This window comes from Ranitomeya imitator, chromosome 2, assembly GCF_032444005.1.
Source record: "Ranitomeya imitator isolate aRanImi1 chromosome 2, aRanImi1.pri, whole genome shotgun sequence".
In the NCBI taxonomy this organism is placed as follows: Eukaryota; Metazoa; Chordata; class Amphibia; order Anura; family Dendrobatidae; genus Ranitomeya; species Ranitomeya imitator.
The window spans coordinates 8704172-8718777 of NC_091283.1; the positions used below are offsets into that span (position 1 = coordinate 8704172).

At 48.1% G+C, this 14606-nt stretch overlaps 1 protein-coding gene across 1 annotated transcript in view; it reads left to right on the plus strand.

The window, feature by feature from the left end:
* The first annotated feature begins 1161 nt into the window (after nt 1–1161).
* The window catches only part of TNMD (tenomodulin), a 147210-nt gene continuing 133765 nt past the window's right edge, over nt 1162–14606 (plus strand). Inside the window, exons 1-2 of the mRNA XM_069746088.1 lie at nt 1162–1315; nt 1547–1684. Coding sequence (XP_069602189.1) covers nt 1274–1315; nt 1547–1684 — 180 coding nt within the window. The 5' untranslated portion in view covers nt 1162–1273. The remainder of the gene's footprint in view (nt 1316–1546; nt 1685–14606) is intronic.

Here is a 14606-nt window from a genome sequence, read left to right on the forward strand (position 1 = left end):
TCACAAAGCCACAGAGGAAACACAGAGATGGGAAGAAAAGGAAAAAATTAGGAAGGAAAACAGGTTTAACATGCAACCAAAACAGCAGACACCAATCTCTGTAAAGAAACCTCCAAGCTCCTAATACTAAGCTCCTTCAACCTCCAAGCCAGGCAGCGGAACTGATCACTGACAACAGCTGTAGTCAAGGCTGGGTCTATATAGAGGAGGAGATTACAAAATCCATTTCAGCTGAGAGACCCAGCTCACAGCAACTCAGCAACAAGGTTAACTCCTGCACTGCTGGCACAAAGCAGCCAGGTCAGAATACAGGAGAAGAGCTTCTGTTCACTGTGTGTGAACGAGGCCCAGAGCGCTGCGGTTCTCTGGAACCTCTCTGTCCCGGTAGCCCCATGACACTGAGTTTTCGATCCAGGACCGGATGGCCGGGAGATGCCCCTCAATGCCCCTTTTATGGGCAGCACCTTACAAAGTTTTATAGAAGTAGAAAGGGCGCGACCACCCCTGCATGCGTAGCAGCTTTATGGTATTTACACCTGTGATAGCCACTCTCAATTGTCGAAGAAAGTTATAGCAATTTTACCTTAAAGGGGTGGTCCACTTAGGAACTTTAATTAAAAAAATGATTAGTATAGAATAAAATATGGAAGTGATCCTCATCTCACTGATATTGATGAATCACCTTCCAGCGCTTTGAGGGTCCTTCTCAGCACACAGACCATGGTGACCACGATTCAGCCATTGATTGGCTGATGATTGTCCCATGTATCTGTGCGTGGAGTCCTAGAAGGAGGTAGAGACTGGTGGGGAATCGGAGAGCAGCAGCACGGGAGCGGCGGAGGATAAGGGAGGTGATTAGCTCTAGTTTTATGCCATTTTGACCATTAAAAATACAATACAGCGTCCAAGAACTCGGATGAAAAAACAACAACTCGGAAATGTTTGCAACAAACAATATAACAATGAAGGATCTATACCGGAATTCTGAAATTGTTTGCATGTGTTTTATGATTCTGTCCAAAAATCTCTATTGTTTCTTCGGTAACTGTCCCCCCCAGTATATACATGTGTTATAAATTCATGAATTTTCCTATGCTGAAGAAAATTACACCCCTAGAAAAAAAAAAGTCTGGAATGGCAGATCATTAAGTCCCTGAAATAACTGAAATACTATTCCCCTCCTGTGGTACCGGACCAGCCAGCTCAGTCTCAATTTCACAATAGCAGCTCCTGCTTTCCCATTTATTTCTGCCCTGAAAATTTCATAGCAAATATGAAGAAAGATGAAAATCTGGGAGAGAGCGGTCTGCAAACTGTAAGTGGAGTGCAATAATAATTAGTTTTTTTTATAATTAACGGCTTTTTTTATTAAATATTTTGTATCATTTTTTTTATTTTAAATTTATTGTATTCATTAGTTTCATTTATGGAACAATATTGCATCAATGTCTCCACATTAGCAGCGGTGAATAACTTTTTCTCTTTTTTGCATTTGTAAAGTTTTATTTTTATTTGATCCTATTTTATTTATTTATTTTTTTTAAAGGGAGAAAACTTAAAACCCCCAAAAAGGCATTTTAAGAAATGTGCAATTCTGGCACTATCCGTGTGCTTACTCCTCATCGTATCGCTCCTGGTGCTGCTATTTTTTGTGAAAGACCTCTGGAAGCAAATGCCAGAAAAGGTAAAAGATGATTTGAGGATTCTGAGTGAAGGAAGACGGGAGATTGCATGGTATGGGGTGTGTGCGTTTGTATGCATCAGATTATTATTACGGTATTATTGTTATTATTATTGTCACTGTTTGGTAAACGTTTACACAGCAACGTGTATGTAACATGTGAAGTCTTTGGGGCTTTCTGGATTTTTCTTTTTTTTGTCTGACCAAGTATGAAAAAGAGATGTTGCATGCTGTAACAAATAACTTTTCTGCTGTACAGAAACACGATCTGGTGGCACATGACGCGCTAACGCTTTGTAGAATGTCGCCAAATAGCGATTCAGTAGATTTTCCAAATATCGCGCCATTCTTATTCCAGGGTTTTATCTGATATTGCAGCTCAGCTGCATTTCAGGGACTTGTCTGCTATACCACATTCATCCTGAGCACAGGTGTGGCGCTATTTTGGGCAGAAAGCAGCCATAGTTTTAGAATTCTATTTCAATCTAGTTGCAACAATTAACCGTAAATGGTGAAAATCTGGACCCTGCCTCAAATATCATTGGAAATACAGAATGAATAATGATTTTTTTTACAATTTTTGTAATCATCAATTACAGAAGCTCACAAATCTTTCTTCTTGGAAGAGTTTCCAGTGGAAAATAGATGCAATGCTTAGATCACGATGTAACGCCGGTCCCCTCTCCACCAATACTGAGGCTTCCTATGTGGCAGGAGGGACCGTGGGGCCCCTCAGCTCCATAGTATGGGGGGCCTCAGCCATGTCTGCACCCTATAGCTCTTCTCCAGAAGTTGCATGTGACACATGGATAAATTACACAGATTTTCTTGCTTTCTCCTCCTGAAACGTTTAAACAATTACAAACCTGACATTTCACATTCTCCAAATGTCTTATAAAACGAAGAGAAGTTTAAACTGGTGAGAAATGTTCCAGTAAAATGACTCCGTGAAATTTTATGGCTGAAATATCCTCGCAAAGTTCTGCAGGGAGTTCACATTAGCTGCTGTCATCAATGTCTTTACCAGACGTGTCCACTGTCCTGCCAGGAGCTTGTGGAAAATTGAATGTGAAGTGCCACGTAAGTCAGCATAAGTCAGCATAGTCTACCTGTCCCCACCGCATGCGCTATATTCAATAATGAGGAATTAGTGTTACTGCGCTGGGCAATATACTACGTGGCTGGGCAATATACTACATGACTGGGCAATATACTACGTGGCTGGGCAATATATTACGTGGCTGGGCAATATACTACATGACTGGGCAATATACTACCTGGCTGGGCAATATACTACATGGCTGAGCAATATACTACGTGGCTGGGCAATATATTACGTGGCTGGGCAATATACTACATGACTGGGCAATATACTACGTGGCAGGGCAATATACTACGTGACTGGGCAATATACTACGTGGCTGGGCAATATATTACGTGGCTGGGCAATATACTACATGACTGGGCAATATACTACGTGGCAGGGCAATATACTACGTGGCTGGGCAATATACTACATGACTGGGCAATATACTACGTGGCTGGGCAATATACTACGTGACTGGGCAATATACTACGTGGCTGGGCAATATACTACGTGGCTGGGCAATATACTACGTGACTGGGCAATATACTACGTGGCTGGGCAATATACTACGTGGCTGGGCAATATACTACATGACTGGGCAATATACTACGTGGCTGGGCAATATACTATGTGACTGGGCAATATACTACGTGGCTGGGCAATATACTACGTGGCTGGGCAATATACTACGTGACTGGGCAATATACTACGCGACTGGGCAATATACTACGTGACTGGGCAATATACTACGTGGCTGGGCAATATACTACGTGGCTGGGCAATATACTACGTGACTGGGCAATATACTACGTGGCTGGGCAATATACTACGTGACTGGGCAATATACTACGTGGCTGGGCAATATACTACGTGGCTGGGCAATATACTAAGTGGCTGGGCAATATACTACGTGGCTGGGCAATATACTACGCGACTGGGCAATATACTACGTGGCTGGGCAATATACTACGTGACTGGGCAATATACTACATGGCTGGGCAATATACTACGTGACTGGGCAATATACTACGTAGCTGGGCAATATACTATGTAGCTGGGCAATATACTACGTGGCTCTGTGCTGTATACTACGTGACTGGACAATATACTACGTGGCTGGGCAATATACTATGTAGCTGGGCAATATACTACATGGCTCTGTGCTGTATACTACGTGACTGGACAATATACTACGTGGCTGGGCAATATACTACGTGGCTGGGCAATATACTACGTGGCTGGGCAATATACAACGTGGCTCTGGGCTGTATACTACATGACTGGGCAATATACTACGTGGCTGGGCAATATACAACGTGGCTCTGGGCTGTATACTACGTGACTGGGCAATATACTACGTGGCTGGGCAATATACTACGTAGCTGGGCAATATACTACGTGGCTGGGCAATATACTACGTGACTGGGCAATATACTACGTAGCTGGGCAATATACTACGTGGCTCTGTGCTGTATACTACGTGACTGGACAATATACTACGTGGCTCTGTGCTGTATACTACGTGACTGGACAATATACTATGTGACTGGGCAATATACTACGTAGCTGGGCAATATACTACGTGACTGGGCAATATACTACGTGACTGGGCAATATACTATGTCGCTGGGCAATATACTACGTGACTGGGCAATATACTATGTCGCTGGGCAATATACTATGTCGCTGGGCAATATACTAAGTGGCTGGGCAATATAGTACGTGGACATGCATATTCTAGAATACCCGATGCGTTACAATCGGGCCACCACGTAGTATTCAATAATGAGGAATTAGTGTTACTGCGCTGATTGCAGAAAATATTCAATGAAGGATCCGCACCGAATGGATCTCACCACAAGGGGGCGCACACTGAGCCAATCACTTATGTATACATGTATGCAATCAGCTGCTGAGCTCCCCCTAGTGGTGGCTGGCAGAAGCGTGCGATTATACAAGCCTTATATTTGTAGCAGCTTTCCAGTAGATCTACTAAAACCCTACAATTAAATCAGTGCACAACAAATGGAAATGCTTTAATTGCACATGGTCTTCACTGTGATTTTTTTTGGGAATAGCCCCATTCTGCTACAGGAATGATGAATGTCTACTGGTTTCTGGGAGCATCCCAAATGTGAATTTCCTCAGCCGTCTATAGTTTGCTGATGGAAGATGAGAATAGATTTGCTGATTTATACTGAATTTGCCGCCAGTGAATGGAAACAACGGAGCCTGGAAGGACAGATCTGCAATGAGGAGACTGAGTTCTCAGGAGGATAAAGATCTGAGATTTGCACTTCTCCAAATTACCAACAAAGGACGTTTGATAAAATATATCGTGTCATATAATTTATTCTTGTAGTCTTGCATTTTTTAGATCTTTTATCGGCTGTAAGAGACGAGACCTGAACAATGACCTAAAGATCGGACTTATAAGATGTTGCGTCTTCTGACGTAGCTACATAGTATAAGATCTGCGCTTACATCCACGGGCAGCGGCGGTCCCGATGTCGAGGGTCCTACAGGCAGTGAGTCCTGAGGGATAAGTATTAGTGATGATGATGAGCGAATAGTGAAATATTCGGGTTCGGGAAAATCGGCACAAATAATTTCTAATATCCGAGTAATTGTGTCGAATAACGAATCCAATGCAAGTCACTGGGAAAGCCGAATATTATTCTGCTGGACCCAACAAACCGGTCTGGGGGCCGGAGAAAATGGCAGACGCGGTACTGATTAAGGTACGCGTCTCTGACTGGGGAGCACACAGAGAGCTGCACGTAAAGGTTGTCAGTGCCAGTTCCCCCCTAGCATCACTCCCCTTTAGTGATGCACTAATTGGAAGACCCCCAGCCGGCCAGTGGGCACTAGAGGGGAGGGGTCCTACGGCCACTCCTACAGGGGTTAAATCCAGGTGTCCGGCCAAGAACTTTCTCTTTCGCTCTTGGCAGGACACCTGGAAGCTTTTGTCCCTGCAGTCGTGATGTCGGACCCCCTGGTCGAGGCCTTACAGAGGAGAGCGGCACAGAGAGGTGAGAACTGGCTTCGGTCCATTTTTACCGACATCAGGGCTCAGCTTTCTGTGCCTTCTCCCGACCCCCTGCTCACACCCCCTTATCTTGTCCGGCCTCGTCCTCCCTCACGCCTGCGCCCCCGGGGCCCCTTATGGCAAGCTCACCTTCCACGCCAGCTGGGGGCCGTCCCGTGCAGCGTTCATGCGGTCCAGGGTATGATTTGGTGCTGCCCCTCTCTTCCCCCCTACGGGCTGAGGGTATCACAGCCGCAGACGTTGGGAGGGCCTCCAGGAAGCGGCGGGGGAGGGACGGGCGCCGCACACATCTCAAAGGAAGGGTAGTCCCCCCGGGCATCGCGGGCCGCGCCGTGCAGCTGGCAGCGTCGCCTCCTCCCCCTGTGCCTCTGGTGGCCGGTGGTGAGCCGGCTAGCGGCGCCGGGCGGCGGGAGGCTTCGCCTCCTTCCCTGGCCGCTCCGGTGGGTACCGCGGCTGTGCGGGGGGGAAGGCGGTCTGCCCGCCTACCCCACGCCCCGGAGCGGCTCCAGGTCGGTGAAGGGGCGGCCTCGCCGCCTCGCAGCGGCCGGCGTCCTCGGGCACCGCTGGCTGCATCGGTCCGACGCTCGGTGGAAGCTCCGCCCACCGACTTCCTGCCTCCGCCCGCTCACTCCCGGTCGCCTCATTTCAACAGCGCTGGTTACAGCGCAGGACAGTCCTCCGTTACCTTCCCTGCGGGCACATATATGCCGCCCGCAGGGGGTAACCTGGAGGCTACCAACAGCGCCCCACGGTCCCCAGAGCGCGCTGATCGGTCAAACCAGACCGATCAGCGCGCTGATTTCTCACCAGGTCTGACCTCCTGCCCACCCCCGGCAGACGCCGCACTGATGCCTGCTCGGGGGTATCGGGTCAGGACGAAGCGATTACAGCGCGGCTGAAGAGCGCTGTGTTCGGTCCCATAGGACCGAGCAGGGCGCTCAACAGCTGCACAACGGGAATCACTGCGTAATATCAATAAACGCACGAAGCACGGACATATTTACACCTCCCCCCATGGCCCAATTTCCTAATAAAAATTATCCGTCAACCGCCGCCCCGTTAAATCCCAGCAACGAGGCTGAATACAGTTACCGCCTGACTCCTCCCCTTCTAAGTAGCACTCCCCCCCTTCTAAGTAGCACTACAGGACCGTATACCTCCAATATTCACCCCCATAATTCCGTTAAAACCCCCCCATTACACCACTGAGCAACAGCGGACGAAGGCGTAGACGCCGCACGTCCTCCCAATCCTCATCAGATAACTCCCATCACCATTCCCGCTACTCCTCTAAACGCCCCTCCCGTCACTGCCGCAGACGCAGCTCCCATAGGAGCCGCTGCAGATCTCAGACAACATCGGAGGGGTCCGAATTATCGCGGAGCCCGGACAGAAGTCACGCACGTGGCAAATCATCTAAATCGCGGGCACCCTCTAGGGCTATCAGCCGGGGAGAACAATCCCCCGCAGCTTCCAGCCACAACAACCACCACGCAGTCACTGAAGACAGAGCCAACAATCCGCCACTACGTGGTAGTAATCGGGCTCCAACGCAAGATACTCAGCATCAATCCCTCGCTGTAGCGGGAGCCAGAGTTTCCCCGTCCTGCGACATCACCCCGTCAACATCTGCGGGGGTTCCTCCAGGGTCGGTGTACACTCGTCCAGAGTCACACAGCGGTGAGTGTACCAAGGATAGCGAGGAAACGTTACGCTACGGGGTTAATGTAAAGGAAATGGAGCTAACTTCAGCGTTAAAGGAGATAATCCTACAATTATCTCATGCAAGGGGAAATGTGGTGAACAACACAACACCACAATCCGCTACTCTACACAAAGACGCCTTCTTCTGCGGGATCAGTCCGCTAGGCGCTCATATAGGTCTGAAAACTAGACTGAAGATATGGAGCAACGATTACATAGATATATGGTCGCTGTTATCAGCCGACCAACAAACGGTGGATAGAGCTAACGATAGGGGTTTCAATAGGGGTAGATCGAAAATTGGTTTAACCATGAATAATTGGCTCCAGGCCTTCGCAGTATTGGGCTGTATTATGGGCCAGAAGCATCCGGAACGCTGCTCCGAGTTGTTTATATATCAGGACATGATATATAGTTCGTACAAGTCGCACGGCGGTTCAGCCTGGCGTCGGTACGACGAGGAGTTCCGCAGGCGTCTGGCCCTACAGCCCGATCTAGGTTGGGGGGTGAAAGCGACAGACGTGTGGTTGCGTCTGATGTTGTCCCAAAAGCAGCCCCCCTTTTCAGCCACGACCACTAATTATTCCACAGCCGCAGGTCAGAACTCGGTGGTCGTGCGAAAACCCGGGGCCTGCTGGCTTTATAACAAGGGAAACTGCCGTTTCCACACATTATGCAAATTCAGACATGATTGCTCCGCTTGCGGGGGGGGACACCCAGCATCAAGGTGCACTCGTCAGCTGCACAAAGGGCCTACACGGCAGAACCCCGGTGAGCGTAACCGCGATGGCCCCCTGGCTAAAGCTCTACCCTAATAAGAAAGCGGCTCAGCAGCTGCAGGCGGGATTCTCCGACGGTTTCTTTATCCCCTTTAGGCTAACAAGAAAACCCTATCCGATAACCTAAAATCGGCTCGCGAATTTCCCCAAATTCTCAGACTAAAAATCGAAAAGGAGGTAGAAATGGGTAAAAGGAATCCGGTAAATACCGCCTAATCCACCATTTATCTCACCCAAAGGCCGATTCGGTTAACGACGCAATTTCCACAGAAGACGCTTCCGTCTCATACGCGTCGTTCGATAAAGCGGTGGAACTAGTCCGGGCAGCCGGACCCGGCGCCCTGCTAGCCAAATCCGACATAGAATCGGCATTCCGTTTACTACCCGTGCACCCCGAATGTTTCCACCTTCTGGGCTGCAAAGTGGACCAATACTATTACTTCGACATGTGCCTCCCGATGGGATGTTCCATCTCATGTCACTATTTCGAGCTATTCAGCTCCTACCTAGATTGGATAGTTCGGTACGAGACGAGCAGTAAATCCCTAATTCACTACCTCGACGATTTCCTGTTCGTCGGCCCCAGAAATTCTAAACTCTGCTTCGATCTACTAGAAAGATTCAAATCTATCTCACTCAAATTCGGCGTGCCATTGTCACCGGAGAAAACGGAGGGACCATGTAATGTATTGCCCTTTCTGGGCATTGAAATAGATACCAACATGATGGTGTTCCGCTTACCAGAGGATAAAATACAAAAAACCCTGCAAATGTTGAAAGGCTTCCGCGAAGTTAACAAGGTTACCCTACAGCAAATGCAGGCGTTATTGGGTCTACTGACCTTCGCCTGCCGCGTAATGCCGGTCGGCAGAGCATTCTCGTGCAGACTATCTCTGGCAACAAAAGGCGCTTCTCAGCCCGGCCACAGAATTAGGCTCACTCGTTCGCTAAAAGCAGATCTGCTGGTATGGCAGACGTTCCTACAATCGTACAACGGCCACACGTGCGTCATGGCTAGAGATATCACAAGCAAGGAATTAGGGCTGACAGTAGGGTGGAACAAAAAAAGAGGGTTTCACAGCAATCTATAAAAACCAATGGTGCAAATCTGGTTGGCCAGAGAAATGGACGTCAACAAAGTGGGGGCAAGACCCAGCCCTATGGGAATTGTTTGCGATAGTAGCAGCGTTGGAGATATGGGCCGATCAGTTGAGGAACATGAACATTCGTTTCCAAACTAAAAATACGAAAACAGCGAAGAGTTTAAATCACATGTCCTCTTCATCCCTGCCCATACTCGCTCTTTTGCGACGACTTGCACTGATATGCCTAGAAAACAATATTTGGTGTAGAGCCACCGTGGTGGCGGAGGTTGACGAGAATCCAGCAGCCCAACGCGCAACCCCGGGGTATTCAGTGCCCACTGTCCCTGTGGGATACAGTGGCCAATCATTGATGCCCTTAATCCGGGCCTCCGTTTCGCCAGCTACCTGGCGGGTGTATGGTAAGGCTTGGGAGGAGTGGTGCTCACTAATTCAGGGTGGGCCAGTCGATAAATGCGATCAAGCATGAAGCGCGGTGACAACCGATTTCCTATTACGGATGAGGGAAGGTGGGGCGTCGGGCACCTCGGCACAACGGAAATTATCGGGGCTAGCATTTTTCTTTCAATTACTGGGTTGGGTAGACGTAACTAAGTCCTTCTGCATAAGACAAGCCATAAAAGGTTGGAAAAGGCTTCAGCCGAGCCAAGAATGTCGCCGCCCCATTTCTCTGAGACTATTGCAGGACCTGATTGCGATATCCCCGTCGGTCTACTTATCGCAATATGAGGCGGCCCTCATATCGGCAGCTTTTGCGACCGTCTTTTTCGGAGCACTGCGTATCAGCGAATTGCTACCGTGGTCAAAAAACGCGTCGGAAGGAGGCCTAAATAATGAGGACATAGTTATATGCAGTGACGCCCTGCGCATCAGGGTTAGAAAATCCAAATGCGACCCCACCGGTAGGGGCACATGGGTACTGGTTAACTCCACAGATGGCCCAGCTTGCCCGCTAAAAATGGTTAGAAGATTCGCCGGGATAAGACACGCTGGTAGAGTTTTCTTCACTCATACAGACGGGTCCCCTCTGACCAAGTACCAATTTCAGGCGATGTTCAAGCTATGCTTGGAAAAAGCCGGCGCAAATCCAAAGGAGTACGGAACACATTCGTTTCGCATAGGTGCAGCCACAGAAGCGGCTAGGGCAGGAGTGTTAGAGGCCGAGGTGCAGAGAATGGGTCGTTGGAAGTCCGCATGCTTCGACAGATACATGAGACCCGACTTGCTTAATTAACATGTGTTGTCTCTTACAGGGGTGGAAGTTTGGGTGGTAGGAGATTCCTACGTTTACTGGGCCGAAAAGAGGGCCAAACTGCAGCCAGGAGGAACAAATCTTTACCTCCCGGGCATAAAAGTTAACTGGCGGGGTATCAGAGGCCTCCAGTGGAAACAGGTGTTCAAAGAGATGGTTGGCATAGCAAGGATGGCGGAAACATCCGGTGATAATGGTGGTACACGCGGGTGGCAATGACCTTGGAAAACAAAAGGTGGCCGAGTTGTACAAATGGGTGACAACGGATATGGAAAGGTTCAGCTGTCTATTCAGGAACATGATACTGGTGTGGTCAGATATAACAGCACGGGCCGTTTGGCGAGGAGTAAGAGATAAAAAAGCCATAGAGCGGACAAGAGGGAAATTCAACGCGCGGATTGGAAAATATGTGAGAGGAAGAGGCGGTATCGTGATCCGTCACCACTAGCTACAAGGGGATAACACGCCACAATTAAGACCGGACGGAGTACAACCAAACGGACATTGGCCTCGATATTTTTCTGTCTGGTTTACAGGATGGGGTTGAACAGGCCCTAACATTGAGGGGTGGGGTCGGAGTCCCGCGTAGTTAATACACGGGATCCTCCGTGGCGGAAAAAGCGGAGGAGGGCAAAGGTCGTAACCGCTCGTTGGGCCAATTCCCCTGTCGATCACGGACAGGAGCTCGGCGCGAGCCGCTCGTTACGATATGTAATTGCCCTTTCTCTGATTATTAATTAATAAACTGTGACCGACCTGTTCAACCCACCTAGGACTGTGTGTGTTTCATTACGGGATTGATGGGAGGGGGGAAGGCACTGGTTACGACACCCAGGTCTCCACAGTCTGGCAGACGCGGTACTGATTAAGGTACGCGTCTCTGACTGGGGAGCACATAGAGAGCTGCACGTAAAGGTGGTCTGTGCCAGATCCCCCTAGCATCACTCCCCTTTAGTGATGCACTAATTGGAAGACCCCCAGCCGGCCAGTGGGCACAAGAGGGGATGGGTCCTACGGCCACTCCTACAGGGGTTAAATCCAGGTGTCCGGCCAGGAACTTTCTCTTTCACTCTCGGCAGGACACCTGGAAGCTTTTGTCCCACCCACCCTCCCTTTTAAAGGCTAATGATTAAACTAACCCGCAGGAGAATGTAAATGTGTAAATTATGTTGTAAGATTTATAAAAAATAAAAATAAAAAAAAAAATTATTACGCATGTTGATAGAACTAACCCCTGGTAACCTTTATTAAGTCACAGCGGAAAAAGCAGAGGAGGGCAAAGGTAGTAACCGCTCGTTGGGCCAATTCCCCTGTCGATCACGGACAGGAGCTCGGCGCGAGCCGCTCGTTACGATATGTAATTGCCCTTTCTCCGATTATTTAATTAATAAACTGTGACCGACCTGTTCAACCCAACTAGGACTGTGTGTATTTCATTACGGGACTGATGGGAGGGGGGAAGGCACTGGTTACGACACCCAGGTCTCCACAGTCAAGCTGAAATGGACGGGAAAGAGCTAAAACCAATGGGACCAGCATGGAGGAGATGCCGCACGCCTTTCTGACTCACATACCGGATCGGGGAATAATGTTGTCAGACGATTGCGCCCGTTTTACGGATTTATAAGGAGACCTAACAAACAAAACCAAAAATTGTTTTTAAAGATAAAAATGCTATTTCCTTCATAATTACATGTATAAAATACAAAATAAAAAAGATACCTCCCCTGAAGCCTAAGCACTTCTTCTGGAAACTCCCCAACCAGGCAGAATGGATCTTTTTCATGGTTTTGAGCAACAATGGAGTAATTTCATGATCTGTCCCAGAGCGTGACGAGGTCTGTGGAGAGTATTACCCAGGTGACAGGCAGGGCTACAGAGCTCAGGTAAAGGCCTTAGCACGGCAACGACCATGTTCCAATATGTGTAAGGCTGCGGACGGAATAGGTCTGTGGAACGTATTAACCCAGTCTATTAGACCTGATTAAAATGTTCAGACACTGGGCAAAATCCCACCACCATTTTATTATAAAATGTAAGGGAAGCGACAGTTTAATAAGGAGACACAAGTCTCATTTAGGAGCCTGGAAAGTCAGCAATGGTCTTGGTCCAGCACCAGACAATGTAAAGTAACGAATATGTGTGTCCTATCTAACTAACAATACGTGAACAGACATATATGCTGAGAAGGGACAACTGATCGCTGCGCTGGGACAATGACCTGGACGTGGTTGCTGACTGTTGTGTCTGTGCGACTGCAGGTTGTGGACAGGAGACCTCAGCGCCTCCTTCCTGGACAGAAGATTGGGAAGGACCTAACACAGGGGAAGGGTCAGTGGTTTCACCGTCAGACACAGATTCTGTACCCAGGCGTTCCATCCACCCACGTATATGGCGTATGCTAACAGAGGTGTTATGTTCAATTTCCCTTTATAAAGAGATGTGTGGGTAAGATATTCGAACTAACAGCAAATATATATAAATCATGTTTCGTTGTTACTCATATTATTATTCTGTGTAAGGCTGAAACCTGAAGAATTGTGTGGAGCATATTAATGCATTATGTACCAAAATGTCCAAGTGCAGACCCAAAAACCAACATCCGGCTCCCAGATACACACTTAAAGAGACCGTGAGAAGGGCAACACGATGAAAACATTATAATAATAGAATATATAGAGATTGAGATTAGAAATTTGACCATTGCACAATGTAGAAAGTTTTCCAAAAATTTCTTTCAGCGTGTGTGATATGGGGGGTCTGCATCACACACTGAAAGAGACAGTGATGGGGACGTCACAATACATTTAGCAGTTATTAAAAGAGGTAGAGATATATACAGTACATGGTTCACCATTGCACAATGTGCAAAGGTTTCAAAAAATACAAAACATTACCCACGTGGGGTATTGTTATGATCAGGTGACCTTGGAGCAGCATGAAAACTTTCACTGGAGTAGGTGGTACTGTACTGACCGCAAACCCTGATCTTAACACCGCAACTAGAAGTAGCCGTGGGGTGTGCCTAACAAACCCTAGACACCTCGACACAGCTGGGGGACTAAATACCCCTATAGATGGAAATAGGAATTTTACCTTGCCTCAGAGCAGAACCCCAAAGGATAGGCAGCCCCCCAAAAATATTGACTGTGAGTAGTAGAGGAAAAGACACACACAGGCAGAAAACAGGATTTAGCAAATGAGGCACACACTAGCTAAATAGGAAAGGATAGGGCAGGATACTAAGCGGTCAGTATTAAAAATCCTTCCAAAAGTATCCACAGCAGAAAATACAAAACCTCCACCATCTAACTAAAGATGTGGAGCGTATATCTGCAACTCCAGAGAATCCAACAAGATTGAGAAAACACTGACACAGTATAAGCTGGACAAGAGAAAACAAATGAATAGCACAGAATATAAGCACACTGCATGTGTGCCACAGAAAAAGAAACAGACACTTATCTTTGCTGAACTGGCAGCTAAGCAGGAGAAGCCAGAAAGTGATCCAACACTTCGCAAGAAACATTGACAACTGGCAAGGACTAATGAATCCTGCACACCTAAATATCCCAGTCAGAACTGCAATCAGCAGATACACCTGGCCAGAACTGCGACTCAGAGACAACTGCATTCCCACCTACAACCACTGGAGGGAACCCAAAAGCAGAATTCACAACAGTAGCCCCCCTTGAGGAGGGGTCACCGAACCCTCACCAGGGCCCCCAGGACGATCAGGATGAGCCAGATGAAAGGCACGGACCAAATCAGCAGCATGGACATCAGAGGCAAAAACCCAAGAATTATCCTCCTGGCCATAACCCTTCCATTTGACAAGGTACTGAAGCCTCCACCTCGAAAAACGAGAATCCAAAATCTTCTCAACCACATACTCCAACTCTCCATCAACCAACACAGGGGCCGGAGGATCAACAGAGGGAACAACGGGCA